This window comes from Coffea arabica, chromosome 6c, assembly GCF_036785885.1.
Source record: "Coffea arabica cultivar ET-39 chromosome 6c, Coffea Arabica ET-39 HiFi, whole genome shotgun sequence".
NCBI lineage: Eukaryota > Viridiplantae > Streptophyta > Magnoliopsida > Gentianales > Rubiaceae > Coffea > Coffea arabica.
In genome coordinates, this window is record NC_092320.1 from 17,640,704 (window position 1) to 17,661,548 (window position 20,845).

General features: G+C 36.0%; 3 protein-coding genes and 1 long non-coding RNA gene across 5 annotated transcripts; all 4 read right to left on the reverse strand.

Moving 5' to 3' along the window:
* Nucleotides 1–3,561: 3,561 nt before the first annotated feature.
* LOC113691485 (uncharacterized) lies at nt 3,562–4,812 on the reverse strand. The gene is made up of 4 exons (XR_011815939.1): nt 4,403–4,812; nt 4,209–4,276; nt 3,907–4,028; nt 3,562–3,807 (listed from the first exon to the last, which is right to left on the reverse strand). It is a non-coding gene; the product is annotated as an uncharacterized lncRNA (long non-coding RNA).
* Nucleotides 4,813–5,845: 1,033 nt separating this feature from the next.
* LOC113693875 (zeatin O-glucosyltransferase-like) lies at nt 5,846–7,595 on the reverse strand. The gene has a single exon (XM_027212628.2). The coding sequence runs from the start codon at nt 7,399–7,401 to the stop codon at nt 5,965–5,967; it is 1,437 nt and encodes a 478-aa protein (XP_027068429.1). The 5' UTR covers nt 7,402–7,595; the 3' UTR covers nt 5,846–5,964.
* Nucleotides 7,596–14,002: 6,407 nt separating this feature from the next.
* On the reverse strand, nt 14,003–16,182 carry LOC113691938 (zeatin O-glucosyltransferase-like). Of its 2 annotated transcripts, XM_027210263.2 has the most exons (2): nt 14,515–16,182; nt 14,003–14,157 (listed from the first exon to the last, which is right to left on the reverse strand). In XM_027210263.2, the coding sequence occupies exons 1-2, from the start codon at nt 15,945–15,947 to the stop codon at nt 14,091–14,093; spliced, it is 1,500 nt and encodes a 499-aa protein (XP_027066064.2). In that variant the 5' UTR covers nt 15,948–16,182; the 3' UTR covers nt 14,003–14,090. The 2 variants fall into 2 exon arrangements, with proteins under 2 accessions (XP_027066064.2, XP_071909272.1); XM_072053171.1 differs by lacking the exon at nt 14,003–14,157 and having other exon boundaries at nt 14,401–16,182.
* A 1,512-nt stretch (nt 16,183–17,694) lies between these two features.
* On the reverse strand, nt 17,695–19,525 carry LOC113691695 (zeatin O-glucosyltransferase-like). Its single transcript, XM_027209959.2, has one exon. The coding sequence runs from the start codon at nt 19,251–19,253 to the stop codon at nt 17,805–17,807; it is 1,449 nt and encodes a 482-aa protein (XP_027065760.1). The 5' UTR covers nt 19,254–19,525; the 3' UTR covers nt 17,695–17,804.
* Between the last annotated feature and the right edge of the window lie 1,320 nt (nt 19,526–20,845).

The window sequence follows — 20,845 nt, forward strand, 5'->3', positions numbered from 1 at the left end:
ACTGATTACAGTTTTGTGTGATTTGTAAACCTGCAATTACGGTTCAGGTTGTGGTATTCTGCATTTTCGACCTAGTTGTGCTAGGATTTGGACTGAGTGGCCTTCTACATTATTGTAGCCCTGTTTCATAGCTTCGAAACGGTGGGTCTTACACCCCCATCCGATGACCGTAGAGAATTTTACACCATTACCGCATAATAAGGGCAAAACAGTTTTCTATTTGGGGCCAAGACTAAGGCCATTTTCTAATTTCTGGTTTGCTATTATGCTCATTTATGCATATGAAACCCTATTGGGGTTGTGTTTAGCATTGCTATATGACTCGTTATCGAGTCTCTTTTAGGGCTTGCTTTCATTTCGGTTGTTTCCTACCTAACTTTTGTACTTGTACTACTTTGAGCCTAGTGAACGGCTTTTGGGAATGAGATGACTTTTGTGTGAGGTGTTGGGACTGATTTGAGGAAATAATGAAGCCTTAATGGCTGGAAAAGTAAGAATTTAGGGGAAGTGCTGCCCGATTTTCTAGGCCGTTTGGTTCTTTAAGTTGGATTTGCCTTTTGGTGAAAATGAAAGGACTTTTGGGTTGCTTGAGCCTAGATTTTCATGTTACCCTTTTATTCCCGAAAATCAGGTTTTGCACCCTTGCATTAGTAATTATTTGGTGAGGTATACGACTAGTAGTCGAGCCTCACATGTGCACTCTGTTTACTCGATTCTGGATGTGAAACCTTCAATTGGTTTATTTTGATTATTTTAGGGTTTCTTGGCGATTAAGGCCAATCTGAAGTGAAAACTTTTGAAGTTGAGCCGGTGAGTGTACCACTCCCCTCCATTGCTGTTTAACTTGATTTCTGCTCTGCAATCTGTTTATTTGTTCGAGACGAGGGTGTACTTTATCACACTCGTTCTCTAGTCTGTTCATATGCCAATTTACTATGCAAAATTTGAATCTGTTATCTGTGTCTGCATCTGTTCGGATTTCTATGACCTATGAGCTCAATCCTGTGGCTAAGTTATTCGAGTCGGGCCGGCAAGGGCCTGGACGATTAGATAACGAACCACGGTAGTCTGTTCGGGGATTGTGGGTATTGAGACCCTTGATTCCGGGTATACTCGAGTATTACCATTTCTGTTCGGTTACGGTGAGCGGGCCCGGCAAAGGGGTGTTTGGTGGACGGAATTCGGTGTAAAGAGGGGTCTACGGACGCGTTGGTTCTATATACGTTGACGGAGAGTCAACTGGTTTGGATCAAGTACTGCGCTGGAAATTTGGCTCCTGAGAGCCACCTGTATCCTTCTGATTTGAATCATTAGTTCCTTTGCTTTACATCTGATTTGTTAAATGTGAAATGCCATGATTTTAATGCTATCTGTTTGGTACCTCATTGAGCGCAAGCTCACCCCGTTCTGTTCCTTTTGTTTTCCTTACAGGAAAAATAAATACTTTTGGTCTGGATTTGACAAATGGCTGCCAAATTGAGCTAGTGGAACATATCTTTTGTATAGCTCATGTATTAAAACCCTAAGCGTACTTTTGGGGCGTTTTCTCTTTTGATTTGGCAAACCGTGTATATGTATCAACTTTTGAAAACTTTTGTATGTCATTTTGGATTGTTATCGCTAAAGTTCCGATATGAGTGTTTGTGTGCTCTTTCGATTGGGTTCTGACGGGTCGGTTACTATTCATGGCCGACTCCGACTTTGTTTTTTTTTTATTTTTGTGGGTTCGACTTGTTTTCACGCGGTGGTATGACCCGAAAAGTATTAGATCGTGCTAATCTGATCCGTAGTCCTGGCGAGAGCTGAGCAGGCAGTCCGCTAACCCCTTTGGTTCGCCTTAGGGGAAAGTGGGGTTGTTACAACTAACTTCGTCAAAGAGACCATCTATTGAATTTGAGTGTTCGCTTGTCTTTCTTTTTCGCATTCAATAGCATAGCACAGAGGTCTGACTAATGATTAACTAATACAATAGCAACTAAAAGTACATACACATAGTCAGTTTTAACTCGAGCCAAACATGTCATGTATAGATACCAAGATAATAACCAAGAACTCAAGCAATAATAAACAAAACTTACTATCAGATTTTAAGGAGAAGAACATATTTTATATTTCTTAATGGTTATTAATGTTAATAAAAGCTAAAACTTTCCAACAGAAAACATGTGGCCTCTAATTTAATCAATAACATAACAGTTTCAAAACTCTAAGTACATAAAAAAAAGTGCAAATCAAAAGCATAAATCTTAAATTTGATCTTGAGTTTTTTAGACAAACCTCATAGCAACGTATGCAAACTTGCAAGAACAAAGCACAAATAGCCTACAACAGAGGCAACTTCAATTTAAATGAAAATTTTAATTTTGCAATTAAAGCAAAAAAAAAAAAGAATAAAATTCAATGCAGATAAGGGGGAAAAGTTCAAAATTTAAAAAAATATTAATAAATGAATATAAATAAGCAAGAGAGTAAAGGTAATTTATTGTTTTTTATCAGGTGAAAGATGAACAAGAAAAGATGGGGGAGGGATGGGTTAGGTGGCATGGGGGGAGGGAGTGTAAGTAAGAGGTCTCAGGTTCGAATCCTTCAACTTACACTAAAAAAAATGAAAAATTAAAAAAAAAAAAAAAAGATAGCAAAAAAATAAACCATACCACGTGGGGAAAGTGAAGCAACAAGAGCAAAACACCAATTGTTTTTTTTTTTTCTTATCCTTCTTAAACCAAATAAATGATCATGATTACTTGTGAAAAAAGCTTAAAGGAAGCATCAAATCTATCAATGATCTCTAGGTTGATCAATGGTTTGAAATTGAGAAGGTACAATAAAGGTTAGAGAAAGATGGTGTTTTCTCTAAAAGCTTTTCATGCCCTAAAAAAGTCTAGACTAAACGAAACAGCAAACAAGGCACACACTAAGTTCTCTGGAAAATTGTTAATCACTCCTATTTCTCATTTAGAACAACAACAGGTCACATATCTCATCTGAGATATTATAACTATAATTCATTCTAAGAAAAACTATCTTAGGTTCTGTATAACTTCTTATTTTTATGTGTTACCAAATTGTCCATTGTGATTAAAGAGAAAAACACCAGTAGCAGGAGGTTGAAATTAGTTAAAAAGGAACTTGTCATGTAATAATAACTTTAGCATAGCAGCCACAACCCCAAAATCAGCACAAGCAAAAGTTTGTCTCACAAAATATATTGTGCTAATGACTTTGGCTCACAAAATATGTTATTGATGTCCATTACTACAATTTTTTATCTAGTGTATATAGCAATTTGACTGTTTGATAGTACATTGATTATATACAAACCAGTAGGATAGCTCAATTGGCCAGAATCACATCAGCAAATGGATCTCTCTTTTTTGTAGGTATTCCACTAATAATATATATATATATATATATATATATATATATTCAAGAATTCACCAAATTTCAAAATAAGGATTATTGAACTGGGAGCTGGATTCGTATTTTCATTTTTGGCTTGTTTTTTTAGGTGAATGGGTTGCAGCAACACAATTGGATTGAGAAAATATTAACACAATCACCTACTCAAATAAACAACCATTTGTTTCACAAAGGATCACATAAAACAAATAGCACCAGCAAACTTAAAATAAATGAAGCAGAAACTGAAGAAAAACTACTAAAAAAAAAGGAAAGGTGAAATTTCACTTTTGAAAATATAGTCACATAAAATGAAGAAAAGCTGCTCATAGATTCAAGAAAGACAACAAGCTGACCTTCAAGTTAAAGGATTCCTTGACTGATGATATGAACTGCAGCAGAAGGAACCTATCAATTGAAACATATGTGTATATTAGAATTTATTAATCTGTCTATTACTTATACAGGGAAAATTTGACAAAAAAAAAGGGAAAAACTTTTTCTCACCAAAGAGACTCCAAAGAGAAAGTGTAAAGATCAAGATGCTTCTTCTTGCATTTTGTAAGACAGAGGAGCCAGCACCATGCACTGATAAATACCTCTATTCCATTTTTTGATTTCGTAATTCACTGGAAAGGTTACAGGCTAAATGAATAGGAAACCTATTTCTTATCATAATTGGAATAAGGGAAAAATCACATCAGAAAAAATATTTCTCATCATAATCGTACGGCTGATGAGAATTGAAAAGAAAGCATGATTTGAGCAGAAAATTGAATGGCAAAGCTAATGAGAATAGAATGTCATACCTAATCTAACAAAAAGTTCCCAATTTCGCTCATTTGAAGTACAATTATCATGTGAGTATCCAACAATTCTTGCAACATGAAATTAATAGAAAGAGAAATGGGTTAACATGAAATCAATTCTTGCAACATGAAATAGGTTAATTTGATATTAGAGAAAGAGGAAACCACAGCAAGTGTAGACAAGAGTAATTCACCTGCTCCTAACTTTCCTCCTTTGAAGTACAAACACCATATGAGTGACCAGCAATCTCTACAACATGAAATCAAGTGTCTGCAGGAGTAGCAGTTGACCTACTGGCTTGAAGAAGGAACTCACAAAACCCATCTCCCAAATCATGTAAAAAATCCCAACTTTTTGGCTAGAATAGGCGTTTCGAATTGGGTTTGGTAGAATAGCCGTTTGGAATTGGATTTGCTCAAAATAGGCGCACCATATTTTGGCTCAGAATAGCCGTCTGGTAGAGAGAAAGGAAGAAAAGACTTCAATGGCAATTTGAGAAAGAAACTGTTTAATGCCAAAAGAAAGAACATGTTTCGGACAATTTGGAAGGCATATTTGACTTTTCCACATGGCAAAAGAAAAAAGAAAGCACTAATAAGGTAAAGAAACAGTTCAATGCCAAAAGAAAGAGAAGGTTTCGGACAATTTGAAAGAAATATTAAGAGAAGGCTTCAGACAATTTGCAAGAAATATTTGACCTTGTCACTTGTCAAATAATTAAGAAGCCACTTGGTAAAAGAAAAGAAAAGCACTAAACCTTCATCTTTTCTTATATACAAGGAATGAAGATTACTTTTTTTTTTAACGAGTACAACAATATAATAAATTAATAATGTATTTGTAAATCAAATGATGGAACGAGCACTATAATAGTACAGAACGGCACGACATCACAATTGCTGTGTCATTCAATCCCATACCACAAATTTAGCATATGATATACAATTGGGACTTGAGAACCAGTACAAAAATCTTAAGTGATTAAATATTGAAAAAGCAAAATTCATCAGAGAAGAAAATTTTTATGTTTGTCACGTACAACTGGCACATACATTTTTTTTTAGACGATAAATCTAATCTATCCTACATTAAGGGAAGGGGGCGGATCTAAGGAGGCTAAGAAATAATCCGGAAGAGACTGAATTACCATCGGACTAGATAGACGGTGCACAACACACTCGCTTGAATTTTTTTTGGAAACAATCCACTTAGATGTGATATTTTTGATGATCCTTGCCTCCCACCCCACCAATTACGTGGTGGCCACTGAGCCAATGGCCCAGTGGTTAACGGGCACATACACGAATGACCAGGAATCATGTGCACTCTTGACTATTCTTCTTCAATGACGTAACATTTCTTGGATGAATTGGATTTTGCTGGATGAATGAATGAGGTTCAATTATCTTTAAGGAAAAAGACAATTTAATATTATTGTCTAAAAAGACAATTGAATGAGCCAAGAACTGATGTTTTGTGTTTGTCTCTACTTTACAATTAGAGATCAAAATCGAGATGTGCAAAAATTTTGAACAAGCAAGAACTACTAGCCAATAAACATAAACATAGCACAAGAACTATCGCAACAGGAGAGCCAAAGTGTTTAATTAATGGAAATACTGTTAGAAAGCTGATCTTCTGCAGTCTAATTAAGATTTCATTGCACTTAATCTAACTCAAGAAGTTACAGTCCTTATTAATCAGAATTTCTCCTGATTAAAGAACATAATTATTTTGTTTGGATGAACAGAAAATCTACCTACGAATATGAGCAATGAAAGAATCCATCTCCAAGCGACTAGTACCGCCTTCCATAACAGAATCCTTTACTGCTTTGCTCAATTCTTTTGCCCTTTGCCTCATCTCTTCTCCTTCAGCTGAATCCATCAATCTTCTCACAGCATTTTCAACAGCCATGGATGTCACAAGTTCGTCCCGCCGAGACCAGTCCCTTACTGATAGACCAATCTTCAGCACCTTTTCCAGTATTATTGCGTTTCTGGGCTGCTCAGAATGCATAGGCCATGCTGCCACGGGCACTCCCATGCTAATGCTTTCCATACACGAGTTCCATCCGCAGTGACTCATGAATCCACCTGTTGATGAATGTCCAAGAATCTCCAGTTGAGGTGCCCAATCCCTCACAATTATTCCTCTTCCTTCAGTTCTTTCTTCGAATCCTCCGGGCAACTGAGCTCTCCTAACTTCTCCCTTGAAGATATCTCCTTGATCTCCATCCTTCAGTATCCATATGAACTTTTGCCCGCTTTTCTCTAATCCAATCGCGATCTGCGCGGCTTCCTCGTGTGATACTGAAGTATTCGAACCAAAGCAAACAAAAATGACCGAGTTTGGGCCTTGTTTGTCAAGCCACTCCAGGCAATAGTGTCTCTGTTCTGTGTTTTTCTGCCCATTGATCTCAACTGGATTGAAGGGACCAACAGCCCATTGCTTGTGGGAATCGGCAGTTTTGGCTTTTGCAAGAAGATCAAGGTACGGACCCTCTATAAACCTGCATGTGTTGTACAGATCGCCAGAGATAATTGGCATGGATTCCTTTTGCAATTTTAAGAAATCTGTCACCTCCTGAGGTAAAGAACTTTCATGTGATGGAAGACTTTCGAGTGCTTCAAGTATTTCAGGCTCAAATACTCTAGGTTTCCCTTCTTGTTCCCAAGAAAACGTGTAAATAGCGAAGGCTGAGATACTTATAAACGTGTAGGACTCTGCATTCGGTATTAAACCCACATCCTTGATGACATATGGCGTAACAGAGTCACAAATAACAACCAATCTTCTCGTTGTGCTAGAAAGTTGTTGCAGAAGTGCGTGAACTGGCTCCCGGAGTTTGACGGATGCATTCAACACTGGGATGAGTTGAGTGGGAAATTTTGTTGGGGCGTTTGGGTCGGGAGGAGGAGCTTCATAAGAAGGGGTGGAAAATTCGTGGAAATGGATGTTGGAAATGGCGAGAGGATCCCAACCTTGGACTCGGACCTTTGCTTGGCGAGTATGAGTGGCCGTGCCAACATAGTGAACGGGTATATTGTAGGAGGAGATGAGGCGGGAGAGATGCAGGAGTTGGTTGAGATGACCTTGTAAAGGAAGGGGAACCATCACCACAGTTACTTCATGTGTTTCTTGAATACTAGCAATTTGGTTTTGGACTGTTGAATGATCATTTTTGGCCATTGGAAGAATTTGGGATTTGGAAATTTTGGAAAGTTCTTTTTACTTTCAGCTTGTTGGAATTGCCCTGCTCTTATAAGGCGTGTAAGATGAAAGATGCGGTCCTTAGTCGTAGTCAGAATTACTTGACGTCCAACACGGACTAGTCCATGGATTGGTGGCCACGGAAGCATCTCAAAGCAATTGAGGAAAAGCTGAATACCCTCGAAAGAGAAGTGGATTTTTCATGTATAGTGAAAACAATTGGTTATTGGACAAAGTTGACCACACAAACTTGACCACCAAGGTTGCCCGGTTAGCAAAGTTTGACTTTGATCCCAGGACTCAATTATTGGATCTGTAATAGAACATGTGTGAGCTGGATTTCTTTGTCACCTTTAACAAGGAAGCAGCAGAAGAACTGTCCAGAAGATGTGAACATGGAGGATTAGGTGCTGGGACCGTTGTGCATTGACATTTGTAAGGGATAATTTCCCAAAACCACTCTTCGCGCTTTTCATAATATCACTCAGCCTCTTAAATTTTCTAAAATCTTTACTACCTCCCCTGTCAGTTTGACAAAATCAAGGGATAATTCCAAAAACCTCCCTTAAAGTTACTACTATTGATTGTTTCACTAGCCTCTCTCTTGATTTTAAAAATTATACTAACCTCTTTTGAGGTCTATTATCTTGTAGCATTTAGATCCAACCAACAATTAAAAAGTGATATTAGGAGAGAGAAAATAATATGATTTCACCATTACCCCTCATCTACTAAATTATTTAATTAATCTAATGCCCACCCAAATATTAAAGAAAATATTAGAATTTTCTGTTTATCATCAGGGATTAAATCACATATGGTATCAAAAAATAGTATATCATTCTATATATTTTATTTAATGTAACATCTAAATTGATCTTTTTAGTTACAAACTCATCGTCAAACATGATCAACAACAAATAATCAAAAAAAATTTATAACCAAAATATTACAAAGAGTGAAATTTAATACCATAAAATTCTCAACAGCTAACCTTAATATGTTGATAAAAACATTTATGATATTAAAGTTTGTTCTATGTAATATTTTTGGTTGTAAATTTTTTGATTATTTGTTATTGATCATGTTTGATAACGGGTATATAATTGAAAAGAGTAATTTGGATCTTATATTAAATGAAAAATATAACATGATATACTATTTTTTGATACCATATGAGATTTGATCGCTAATGATAAATATTAAATTGCAGTTTTTTTTAATGTGTGGGTTGGTGTTATATTAATTAAATAATGTAATAGATAAGAGACAATGATAGAATCATATTATCTTTTTTCTCATAATATTACTTTTTAATTATCAATTGGGTCTAAATGTTACAAGATAATTAATTTCAGGGGGAGGTTAGTATAATTTTTGAAATCTAGAGGGAGGCCAGTGAAATAGTCAGAAACTTCAAGGGAGGTTTCTGAAATTATCCCTAAAACCAAATGTCTCCATCAAGGAACTCTTGCCCATTGAAGGGACCAACAGCCCATTCCTTGTGGCTTTTGCAAGAAGATCAAGTTATGGACGCTCTATAAACCTGCATGTATTACCAACTCCTTCACTCAAATAATAACGAATGTCCAGTTTCACACCTAATAATCACCTCAAACTCTAATTACATTATCTATCATTAGAGACAATAAAAAAGGATAAGAGTACAAAGTCATATAGATCCAATTTAAACAAAAGATTCTGAAATCTAATTTTACACTTCTTTTATTCTCAGGCAATTATTTGTGAAAATTAAAATCATGAAAATAAACTACCTATCATGAATACAGGCTAGTAATTCAAAATGTTGAATGAAAAGATACGAAATATTTTCTTCACATCCTAAATTTTTGGCCCCAACAATTATTTTACATATCAATAACCTTATCTAGTAAATAAGCATTTTTCACTATTAAGAAACTTTATATAAATCAAAATATCAAAATATAATTATCTATCCAAAATATCAAAAGAATAGGATACAATACAACTGTGCCTGCCCATATTCAATTATGATATATAAACATATGTACCCATTTTTCTGTTTTTTCTACCCAAAGAAAGTGGACTCATTCTGACTACTCTTCTTCAATCAATTTAAACAACAAAGAATTTTCACCATGTTTTCCCAAAATCGGCATTAAAGAAAAAGGACATCGGAAAAATAATAAAGAAAAAGCACCACCATATTGCACTAACGTATTCAGTACTCTCTAGATGCTTGAAAAACTAGTGGCTGACATGCATTATTAGTGAACTTTAGTCCGAGATACACTTTGATTTGAACATTCAACACTTTTGTCTTTCTACGGCGAAAGACCAAAACCTGATTGTTAATTGCATCTTCGTCTTATGCTGGACAACTATTTCTTGTTGAATTCGACTCCTGCAATAGATATTTAAATCCCTCTTTCAACGTTGGTCTTAAGACAAAGCACCTAATAAGTCCAGAAGGTTGTGGAAGTAGTTTTTTTTAGTAAGTTCCGTTACAATGATATCTTCAAGATTGGAAATTGCTTTGTCAGTGGAAGCCCGCAATAGACGATTAGCCATACCATGACAATAAAACATGAAAAAAAAAAAAATACTTTTCTTGTTTATCTCGTATCCAATAAAGATTGAATGATGTAACATTTCTTTGATGAATTGAAAACTGCCAAATTACATTTTTGCTGGATGAATTAGGTTTGATTATTTTTGGTTGGGCAATGACAAAATGTCCAGCGGACTATCGTGCCAAGCTCTGTTTTCATCTCCAAAGAACATGTTCATCACTTAAATTGCCTGTTTGTTTTCTAAGATTCCCATTTCTCAAAATTTTGATTTTTATCAGCTTTACTTCTAAAGACTTCCTGTAATCTAATCTATCCAAATCTAGGGGGAGGGGGAGGCACTAGAAGTAGAAACTCTATCAGAAAAAGCCACCGAAAGCAGCCACATATAATGACAATTTGGTGGGAGGCAAGGATTGAATCTTAATCTCCCAACACCACCAAGACTTAAGTGCTTGGCAGTGACCACCAGGTCAAAGGGCTGGTGGCAGTCATGATCTTTGTTTAAATTAGGGCTGTTCACGAATCGGCTCGCGAGCGGCTTCAATACGAGCTTGACTCAAACTCGATCAATATCAAACTCGAGCTAATTAAGTCGAGATCGAACTCAAACTCGAGTTCAAAAACACTAAATTCGTTGGCTCACGAGCTCGATTATATATATGTTTTTATTTTTATTTTTATTTTAATAGTAAAATTATATATATATATATCCATAATATTTTATTATTTGTTAAAAAATGATTATTTTATTCATTTTTAAAAATAAAATAATTATTTTTTATTTTTTAAAAATAAAATAATAATTATTTTTTTATTTTTTAAGCTCGAGCTTGAGCTTGACATTTTGAGCTCGTCGAGCTCAAGTTTGAGCTTCATAAAATTAATTGGAGGCTCGACTTAATTAGGCCAAAATTCCATTCGACTCGGCTCGTTTGCACCCCTAGTTTAAATGTACAATAGTATTAGTTTAAACTTACAATGTATTGATTTGTAGATTTTTAGAGCATTGTATATTCATTACTTGGGGGAAAAGCCCACGCTATGCGTGGGAGTTTAGTACTTGTAATTAAAGATAATTAATAATTATTATTTGGTATTTTGTAGTATAAGAATTGAAGTATGACAATTTTATTATATGATATTAAACAGAAAAATCATAAGTTATATATTAAATCAAAAAATATAATATATAATGAAATATAATTATAAGATACGGTCAACTACTTTGCATGTAATTTAATAGAATAAAAGAACTACTTTGACATCCAACACGGACTAGTCCATGGATTGGTGGCTGCGGAAGCATCTCAAAGCAATTGAGGAAAAGTTGAATGTCCTCGAAAGAGAAGTGGATTTTGTTAATCTCCCATCATTTTTCATGTATAGTGAAAATAATTGGTTATTGGACACAGTTGAAAAAACACTTTATACTTGACCATCAAGTTTGCCAGTTAGCAAAATTTGACTTTGATCCAAGTACTCACAATTATTGAATCTGTAATAGAACATGGGTGAGGTGGATTTCTTTATAACCTTTTAGCAAAGAAGCAGCAGAAGAACTGTACGGAAGATGTGAACATGGAGGGTTAGGTGCTGGGACCGTTGTCCATTGACATTTGTAAGGGATAATTTCCCAAAACCACCCTCACGCTTTTCATAATATCACTCAGCCTTGTGTTTGGATTGTATTTTTCATTTTTTTTATGAAAAAATTACTATATCAATTTGATGTATGTGAGAGAAAAAAGTAATAGGAAAATGTGATCACGGGAAACAACAACGTAATTTTTCGACGAAAAACTGCAATCCAAACAAGGCTATTTTTCTAAAATCTTTACTACCTCCATTGTCAGTTGACAAAACCAAGGGATAATTCCAAAAACCTCCCCTGGAGTTTCTGACTATTTCACTAGTCTCTCTATAAGTTTTAAAAATTACACTAATCTCCTTTGAGATCTATTAACTTATAACATTTAGGTCCAACCAATAATTAAAAAGTAATATTAGGAGAGAGAAAATAATATGATTTCACCATTGCTCCTCATCTAATAAATTATTTAATTAATCTAATACCCGCCAAAACATTAAAAAAATATTAGAATTTGCTATTTATCATCAGAGATTAAATCACATATGGTATTAAAAAATAGTATATCATTCTATATATTTTAGTTAATGTAACATCTAAATTGATAATTTCAATTATAAACTCATTGTCAAATATGATCAACAACAAATAATTAAAAAAATTTGTAACCAAAATATTACAAAGAATGAACATTATTACCATAAAATTCTCAACAACTAACTTTAATATGTTGATAAGAACATTTATGATGTTAAAGTTTGTTCTATGTAATATTTTGGTTGTAAAATTTTGGATTATTTGTTATTGATCATGTTTGATAATGGGTATGTAGTTGAAAAAAGTAATTTGGATCTTGTATTAAGTGAAAATTATAACATGATATAATCCATCTATCCCATTGAAAGTGTCATATTTTTTATTTTGAGATATCTCCAAATATTTGTCACTTGCTAAAAATAGTAAAGACTTTTTATTCAATTTCACTCTTTTACCCTTTTGCTTAGCTCAGTGGCCACCAGAGGGGCCTTAAGTCCTTCCTTGAAGCCCCCACCTGCAGCTAAAAAAAATTCAAGGGTGATGCCATAGCACCCTTTTGGTCTAGTCAGATTTGCATACGTACTAGCTCCTAACACACAAGCTTTCTTAGGCTTCCCCCTCCCTGTAAATTAGAATAGAATAGATTATATAATTGTTATCGTTGTCAGAATAAAAAGGTCCCCCAATAATCAAGTTAAGTCAGCTCTTTGAGCCCACTTGTTCAGTATTCATGTGTTTGAAAAGTTTATATAAACATGCGCGTGGAGTGAAAAATTATTAAGGAACTTGGTTGAGACCTCAACGTGCAAAGCACGCATAAGATATATGTAAACAAAACAGAAGTTCTGAGCCCACCCTCCAGTAGTTGTTCAGGCTTTTTATTTGAATTGGCATCAATACCTGAAACCTATTGCATTTACAGCAAGTGATTAAAATTGGCAACGCTTAAAAGAAGAACTTTATGTTATCAGGTACACCTCTACGTAGACTGAATGATAACAGGATTGGGATTGTTGCGGTTGTGCTTTTGTCTGATCCTATATGGTTGTTGTGCTTATGTTATATTATTGTATTTGTAAAAATTTAGTGTACGTAAATAAAATATTTCATATACATTTGATACAATAGTGTAACATGATTTTACATCAAATGTTACGACAAATACAATGATCAAAGAATAGGATACAATACAACTGTGCCTGCCCATATTCAATTATGATATATAAACATATGTACCCATTTTTCTGTTTTTTCTACCCAAAGAAAGTGGACTCATTCTGACTACTCTTCTTAGGCATTAGGCATTAGAATACAATATCTAAGTTCTAATATGTGAAGTAAGTGAATATTTTGTACACGACCGAACTATTAAATGACTATTACGTTCACTCATAATTCAACAAAAAAGTTCAATATTGAGTAACTAACATTTAAAAGAAAGGAAAAGATAACATCCTATTGTATGTTTTAGTTCAATGTTCCATTGTGGAGATATTGAGGATAGTTGCAAGAAATTTCAATATTTTATCACAGGGTTAGAGGAATTACTATCAAAATTCAGGACGAGGAGGGGTGAGACAGTATTATAATTTCTAAAATTTTTACAGATTACTTCACAGTTTCTAAAAAATTGAGGGGGTGGTCTGAATTTGGCTCTGCCCCTGTCTAGAGATGTTGAGAAGTTGTGGACCGAAATCCTCAAAAACTTGTAGCGTCAGAAAAGGCAATTTGGTTGCTTTTTGGGATACTTCCTTTTCATGAATGATAGAGAGCTCACATGGCCCGGCCAATTTACAGCAAAAACGAAAAGCTTCTTGTCTTACTACTTTGTCCAGTTAATGAAAATCAAAATTCTATGAGCATTTCTTCCTTTTTTTTCCCCCTAAAGATGCCAAATTCCTTTCGGGAACATAAAAGTCAGCATGTGATTATAGGATTTATGTCTTTTAGTAGCTAGGAAATTACAAAGAAACCAAATTGCATGTCGATTAGACGCTGGTGGTTTTTGAAAGACTGCTGCATTTCTTCAATGCTGACCTGTTGGATGACATTTTCCTGATAATGACGGAATAAAATAAATTCATCAAATTAATAACAACGAATCTGTACCTAGGACTAGGAGAAGACCAAAAAACAAACATTGAAGTGCTTCTACCTAGGACTGATGTTTTATTTTTCTTTATACTTTGACTCAAATCATATGGTGACTACACAGACTTTGAACAAGTGAGGACTATGGAATCAGGAGAGCCAGGTGTCTGATTAATCGAAATTAATACTATTAGAAAGCTGATCAGCTGCACTATAATGAAAATCTCATTGCAATTGATTTAACTTAATAAGTTACAATTTTTATTACTCAGAATTCCTGCTGATTGAAGAACCTAATGATTTGGATGAACTGAAATCTACCTACGAATATGAGCAATGAAAGAATCCATCTCCAAGCGACTTAGACCACCTTCCATAACAGATCCCTTGACAGCTTTGCTCAATTCTCTGGCTCTTTGCCTCATCTCTTCTCCTTCAGCTGAATCCATCAATCTTCTCACAGCATTTTCAACAGTTATGGATGTCACAAGTTCATTCTGCTTCGACCAATCCCTTATTATTAGACCAATCTTGAGCACCTTTTCCAGTAGTATCGCGTTTCTGGGCTGGTCAGAATGCATAGGCCATGCTGCCACGGGTACTCCCATGCTAATGCTTTCTATGCACGAGTTCCATCCGCAATGACTCATGAATCCACCTGTTGATGAATGTCCAAGAATCTCCAGTTGGGGCGCCCAATCCCTCACAACAATTCCCCTTCCTTCAATTCTCTCTTCAAATCCTTCTGGCAGCTGAACTCTCCTATCTTCTCCCTGGAAGACGTCTCCTTTATCTGCATCCCTCAGTACCCATATGAAATTTTGCCCACTTTTATCTAATCCAGTTGCAATCTCCTTGGCTTCTTCATCAGACACCGAAGTTGTTGAACCAAAAGAAATGAAAATGACCGAATCTGGCGCTTGTTTGTCCAGCCAATTCAGGCAATAGTGTCTCTTTTCCGAGTTTTTCTGCCCATTCATCTCAACTGGATTGAAGGGTCCAATAGCCCATTGCTTGTCTGAATCGGTTATTTTGGATTTAACATGGAGGTCAAGGTATGGACCCTCTATAGCTCTACAAGTGTTGAACAGGTAGCCAGAGCTAATTGGCTTAAAATCATTTTGAAATTTTACAAAGTCAGTCAGCTCTTGGGGGAAGCAACTTTCCCATGTTGGAAGATCTTCGAGTGGTTCGAGTAGTTCAGGCTGGGATAGTTCAGGTTTCCCTTCTGGTTCCCCAAAAAACGAGTATATAGTGAAGGCTGAGGAGCTTGGAAAGCAGTAGGACTCTGCGTTCGGGATTAAACGCACATCCTGGATGACATATGGCATCAGAAAGTCATAAATAACTACCAATCTTCTTGTTGTGCAAGAAAGTTGTTGCAGAAGTGCGTAAACTGGCTCACGGAGTTTGATCGATGCGTTGAATGCTGGGATGAGTTGTATGGGATATTTTGTTGGGGCGTTTGGATCCGGAGGAGGAGTTTCATAAGAAGGGATGGACAATTCATGGAAATGGATGTTGGAAATGGCAAGAGGATCCCAACCGTGGACACGAACCTTTGCCTGGCGGTTGTGAGAGGCCGTGCCAACATAGTGAACAGGTATATCATAGGCGGAGATGAGGCGGGAGAGATGGAGGAGCTGGTTGAGATGGCCCTGTGCTGGAAGGGGAACCATGACCACAGTCACTTCATGAGTTTCTCGAATAATACCAACTGGGCTTTGGACTCTTGAATGATCATCCATGGCCATTGGAAAGATTTTGGAACTGGAAATTTTGGAAAGCTCTTTTATTTTGTCAGCTTGTTAGAATTGCTTTGGTCGTTTGCTCTTATAAGGTGTAAGATGGAAGCTGGGGAGAGTCGTTAATCGGAGTTGGAACTGTTGCTGGTAACTCTTCGGATGTGTAATAATGTTACGGATTATTATCACTTTACTCCCTCAACGTTTGATGCTACTATCAATTTTACCCTTAACATTATTTTTTAGTCCCTTAACATTATCCAGAAGGTTGTGGAAGTAGTTTTTTTTAGTAAGTTCCGTCACAATGATATCTTCAAGATTGGAAATTGCTTTGTCAGTGGAAGCCCGCAATATACGACTAGCCATGCAATGACAAGAAAACATGAAAAAAATATTACTTTTATTGTTTATTTCGTATCCAACAAAGATTGAATGATGTAACATTTCTTTGATGAATTGAAAACTGGTAGATTACATTTATGCTGGATGAATTAGGTTTGATTATTTTTGGTTGGAAAAAGACAAAACGTCCAGCGGACTATCGTGCCAAGCTCTGTTTTCATCTCCAAAGAGCATGTTCATCACTTTAATTGCCTGTTTGTTTTCTAAGATTGCCATTTCTCAAAATTTTGATATTTATCAGCTTTAACTTCTAAAGACAGTGGCAGAGGCAGGATCTTTGGTTAGGTTTAAACTTACAATGTATTGATTTGTAGATTTTTAGAACATTGTATATTCATTATACAAGCACGCTAATTTGTTCAATAACCAATGTTACAAAAATTGAACAAAAAATCAATAGCTCGTGATTTTTTTTCGTTTGCTAGGTTATTCTAATCGTATAAAATGGTATAGTAATTAAAATTAAGCATTAGAATACAATATTTAAATTCTAATACGTCTAGAAAGTGAATATTTTGTATGCAATCGAACCATGAAATGAATACTTGGTTCACTTGTAATTCATGTGATTTAACATTAAGAAAAGTTCAATATTAAGTAAATAGCATATGTAAGAAAGGAAAAAGCTAACATCCTATCATATATTTTAGTTCAATGTTTCATTGTGGAAATATTGAAGGTAGTTTTAAAAATTTTAATACTTTTGGGGCACAGTCTGAGGGTTAGAAGGAATACTATCAAAATTCACAAGGAGCAAGAGTGAGACAAAAAATTTTAAATTTTTTACAGATTATTTTACAGTTTCTATTGAGGGAGTGGTCAGACTGCATGTGGCTCTGCCACCGGCTAAAGATGTCGAGAAGTTGAAGGCCGAAAGTCTTAAGAACTTGCAGCGTAAGAAAAAGGCAAATTGGTTGGTTTTTGGGGTACTTCATTTCATGAATGATAGAGAGCCAAATTCCTTTTGGCTACATCAAAGTCTTCATGAGGTTATAGGATTTATATCTTTTAATAGCTAGGAAATTACAATGAAACAACATTTTTAAATTTAATAAACCAAATTGTCCGACCACTAGATGCATGTGGTTTTGTAAAGACTGCATTTCGTCCATCCTGACCGGTTGGATGACAATTTCCAGATAATGACGGAATAAAATAAGTTCATCAAATTAACAACGTACGTAGGACTAGGAGAAGGCCAAAACACAAACATTAAAGTGCCTTCTACCTAGGACTGATGATGTTTTGTGTTTCTTTATATTTTGAATCATGCGGTGAACAAGTGAGGATCATGGAATAGGAAGAGCCAAGTGTCTGATTAATCGAAATTAGTACTATTAGAAAGCTGGTCAGCTGCAGTTTACTGAAAATTTCATTGCAATGGATTTAACTTAATAAGTTACAATTTTTATTACTCAGAATTCCTGCTGATTGAAGAACCTAATGATTTGGATGAACTGAAATCTACCTACGAATATGAGCAATGAAAGAATCCATCTCCAAGCGACTTAGACCACCTTCCATAACAGATCCCTTGACAGCTTTGCTCAATTCTCTGGCTCTTTGCCTCATCTCTTCTCCTTCAGCTGAATCCATCAATCTTCTCACAGCATTTTCAACAGTTATGGATGTCACAAGTTCATTCTGCTTCGACCAATCCCTTACCTTTAGACCAATCTTGAGCACCTTTTCCAGTAGTATCGCGTTTCGGGGCTGGTCAGAATGCATAGGCCATGCTGCCACGGGTACTCCCATGCTAATGCTTTCTATGCACGAGTTCCATCCGCAATGACTCATGAATCCACCTGTTGATGAATGTCCAAGAATCTCCAGTTGGGGCGCCCAATCCCTCACAACAATTCCCCTTCTTTCAATTCTCTCTTCAAATCCTTCTGGCAGCTGAGCCCTCCTATCTTCTCCCTGGAAGACGTCTCCTTTATCTGCATCCCTCAGTACCCATATGAATTTTTGCCCACTTTTATCTAATCCAGTTGCAATCTCCTTGGCTTCTTCATCAGACACCGAAGTTGTTGAACCAAAAGAAATGAAAATGACCGAATCTGGCGCTTGTTTGTCCAGCCAATCCAGGCAATAGTGTCTCTTTTCCGAGTTTCTCTGCCCATTCATCTCAACTGGATTGAAGGGTCCAATAGCCCATTGCTTGTCAGAGTCGGTTATTTTGGATTTAACATGGAGGTCAAGGTATGGACCCTCTATAGCTCTACAACTGTTGAACAGGTAGCCGGAGCTAATTGGCTTAAAATCCTGTTGCAATTTTGCAAAGTCAGTCAGCTCCTGGGGGAAGCAGCTTTCCCATGTTGGAAGATCATCGAGTGGTTCGAGTAGTTCAGGCTCGGATAGTCCAGGTTTCCCTTCTTGTTCCCAGACAAACGAGTATATAGTGAAGGCTGAGGTGCCTGGAGAGCAGTAGGACTCTGCGTTCGGGATTAAACCCACATCCTGGATGACATATGCCATCAGAGAGTCATAAATAACTACCAATCTTCTTGATGTGCCAGAAAGTTGTTGCAGAAGTGCGTAAACTGGCTCGCGGAGTTTGATCGATGTGTTGAACACTGGGATGAGTTGTGTGGGAAATTTTGTTGGGGCATTTGGGTTGGGAGGAGGAGTTTCATAAGAAGGGATGGAAAATTCATGGAAATGGATGTTGGAAATGGCAAGAGGATCCCAACCGTGGACGCGAACCTTTGCCTGGCGGATGTGAGAGGCCGTGCCGACATAGTGAACAGGTATATCATAGGAGGAGATGAGGCGGGAGAGATGGAGGAGCTGGTTGAGATGGCCCTGTGCTGGAAGGGGAACTATGACCACAGTCACTTCATGGGTTTCTCGAATAATACCAACTGGCCTTTGGTATTGGCTTTGAACTCTTGAATGATCATCCATGGCCATTGGAAAGATAATTGGAACTGGGAAATTTTGGAAAGCTCTTTTATTTTGTCAGCTCGTTAGAATTGATTTGCTCGTTTGGTCCTGTAAGAATTGATGGAAGCTAGGGTCATTAATCGGAGTTAGAATCTGTGGCTGGTAACTCTTCGGATGTGTAATAATGTTGCGGGGCAACATTTTCCAATTCATCCAAGTCTTGTGCGGTTTGACGAAAATGAGCCCCGTACTCAATCCATTATTGTGGGACAAGGGAGAAAAATGCGAAAGTGACAATGTTGTAGTAGGCCCTCCCCAAATGTGTGTCATAAATTGATGGAATCTTCTCGATATGAGTGGCGGGTGTAAAAGAAAAAAATAACTGTTCGAATTTCGAAATGTAATTTGGCTTTTCCACTTTCTTCTGTTTTGTAAAATCTTGTTATTACGAGTGAAGAATAGGATAAGATAGTAGATTCAGTGGATAAAAGGAACGTAAGTAATTTGGGAAGCGTATAAAAGAAAAGTAGAGTGACTTTAAACTCATGATCTCTTGTATTTTGTCACTTAGTTGAATTCTCTCGCAAGTGGTTTAACTTTTTTCAAGTTAAATTTCGAAACCATTAAAGAGTGAAAATTTAATAATAGGATAGGGGTGTGTGCCATTGGATTGTCCATGAAAGCGCCAAGGGTAGGCAGGCTTACAACATCTCTCAAAGATCAAAAGAGAAAAAAGTTGCTAGTTGAATGAGCGTGTATTTCTGTTTGAATTAACTATTTTTGAGTGTGTTTTTGAAAAATTTTATGATATTAGTGTATATAAAAAAAAATTTTGAGATTTTTTTTTGAATTTTATATATTTGTATATTATTATAATATTATATTTAAAAATTTTGTTTTTTAAAAACAAGCAATCCAAACAGAGCGGCACTTTCCTCTTTCATAGTCATAAATTCTTCACCTCTTACCCTTAAAAGGGAAAAAAAAAAAAAAAAAAACTTCCATCCTTTATCACCTTATACATAGAAAAAGGTAAATTAAACTTTCAACCACATCAAAGTCAATGCCAGTACTTCTAATAAATTGTCTTCAGCAAAACTTATCTACCACAGCAAACAAAAGTATAGACTCGTCACTGTAAATTGCCCGAATTTGACTTTTCTTCAATCAAATATCGTCCTTGAACATGTGAGACACTTGAGAATGAAAATAAAATCTCATGTGCAATTTCTCACTCATTAACATGAGCATAGCTTTTAAGAACAACTTTTTCTTCTGATGAGCGACTAGCTGAAACCCCTACCCGAATTTCACTTAAACCACTTAATTTTAAACATTTTTTCCCATCACTCCTTGCCATACTAATATATTTTGAGCTTTAGGACAACCATTCACAATTCTATAGTTTTATCATTGATTAAATCTCTATTTATCTTGCTTCGATTCAATAACCTATAGGAATAACAAATTCTCACGAGATCCTTTTTTCTAATCTCGTTTTTAACACCCTAAATCCATCTGACTTTTCATGATAAAATTTATGGTCCAATCTTCACGAACTAAATATTGCGGGACCAATTTTTGTGGCTTTGCTCGATCAGAACTGTATGTTATCAAGT

Bases quoted from the DNA above. Each gene is read 5' to 3' on its own strand.
- LOC113691695 (XM_027209959.2), bottom strand. From the start codon at position 19,253: ATGGCCATGGATGATCATTCAAGAGTTCAAAGCCAATACCAAAGGCCA.
- LOC113693875 (XM_027212628.2), bottom strand. From the start codon at position 7,401: ATGGCCAAAAATGATCATTCAACAGTCCAAAACCAAATTGCTAGTATT.
- LOC113691938 (XM_027210263.2), bottom strand. From the start codon at position 15,947: ATGGCCATGGATGATCATTCAAGAGTCCAAAGCCCAGTTGGTATTATT. The intron at 14,158-14,514 runs GTAGATTTCAGT...CGTCATTATCAG, and splicing joins TTCATTGCTCATATTCGTAG to GAAAATGTCATCCAACAGGT.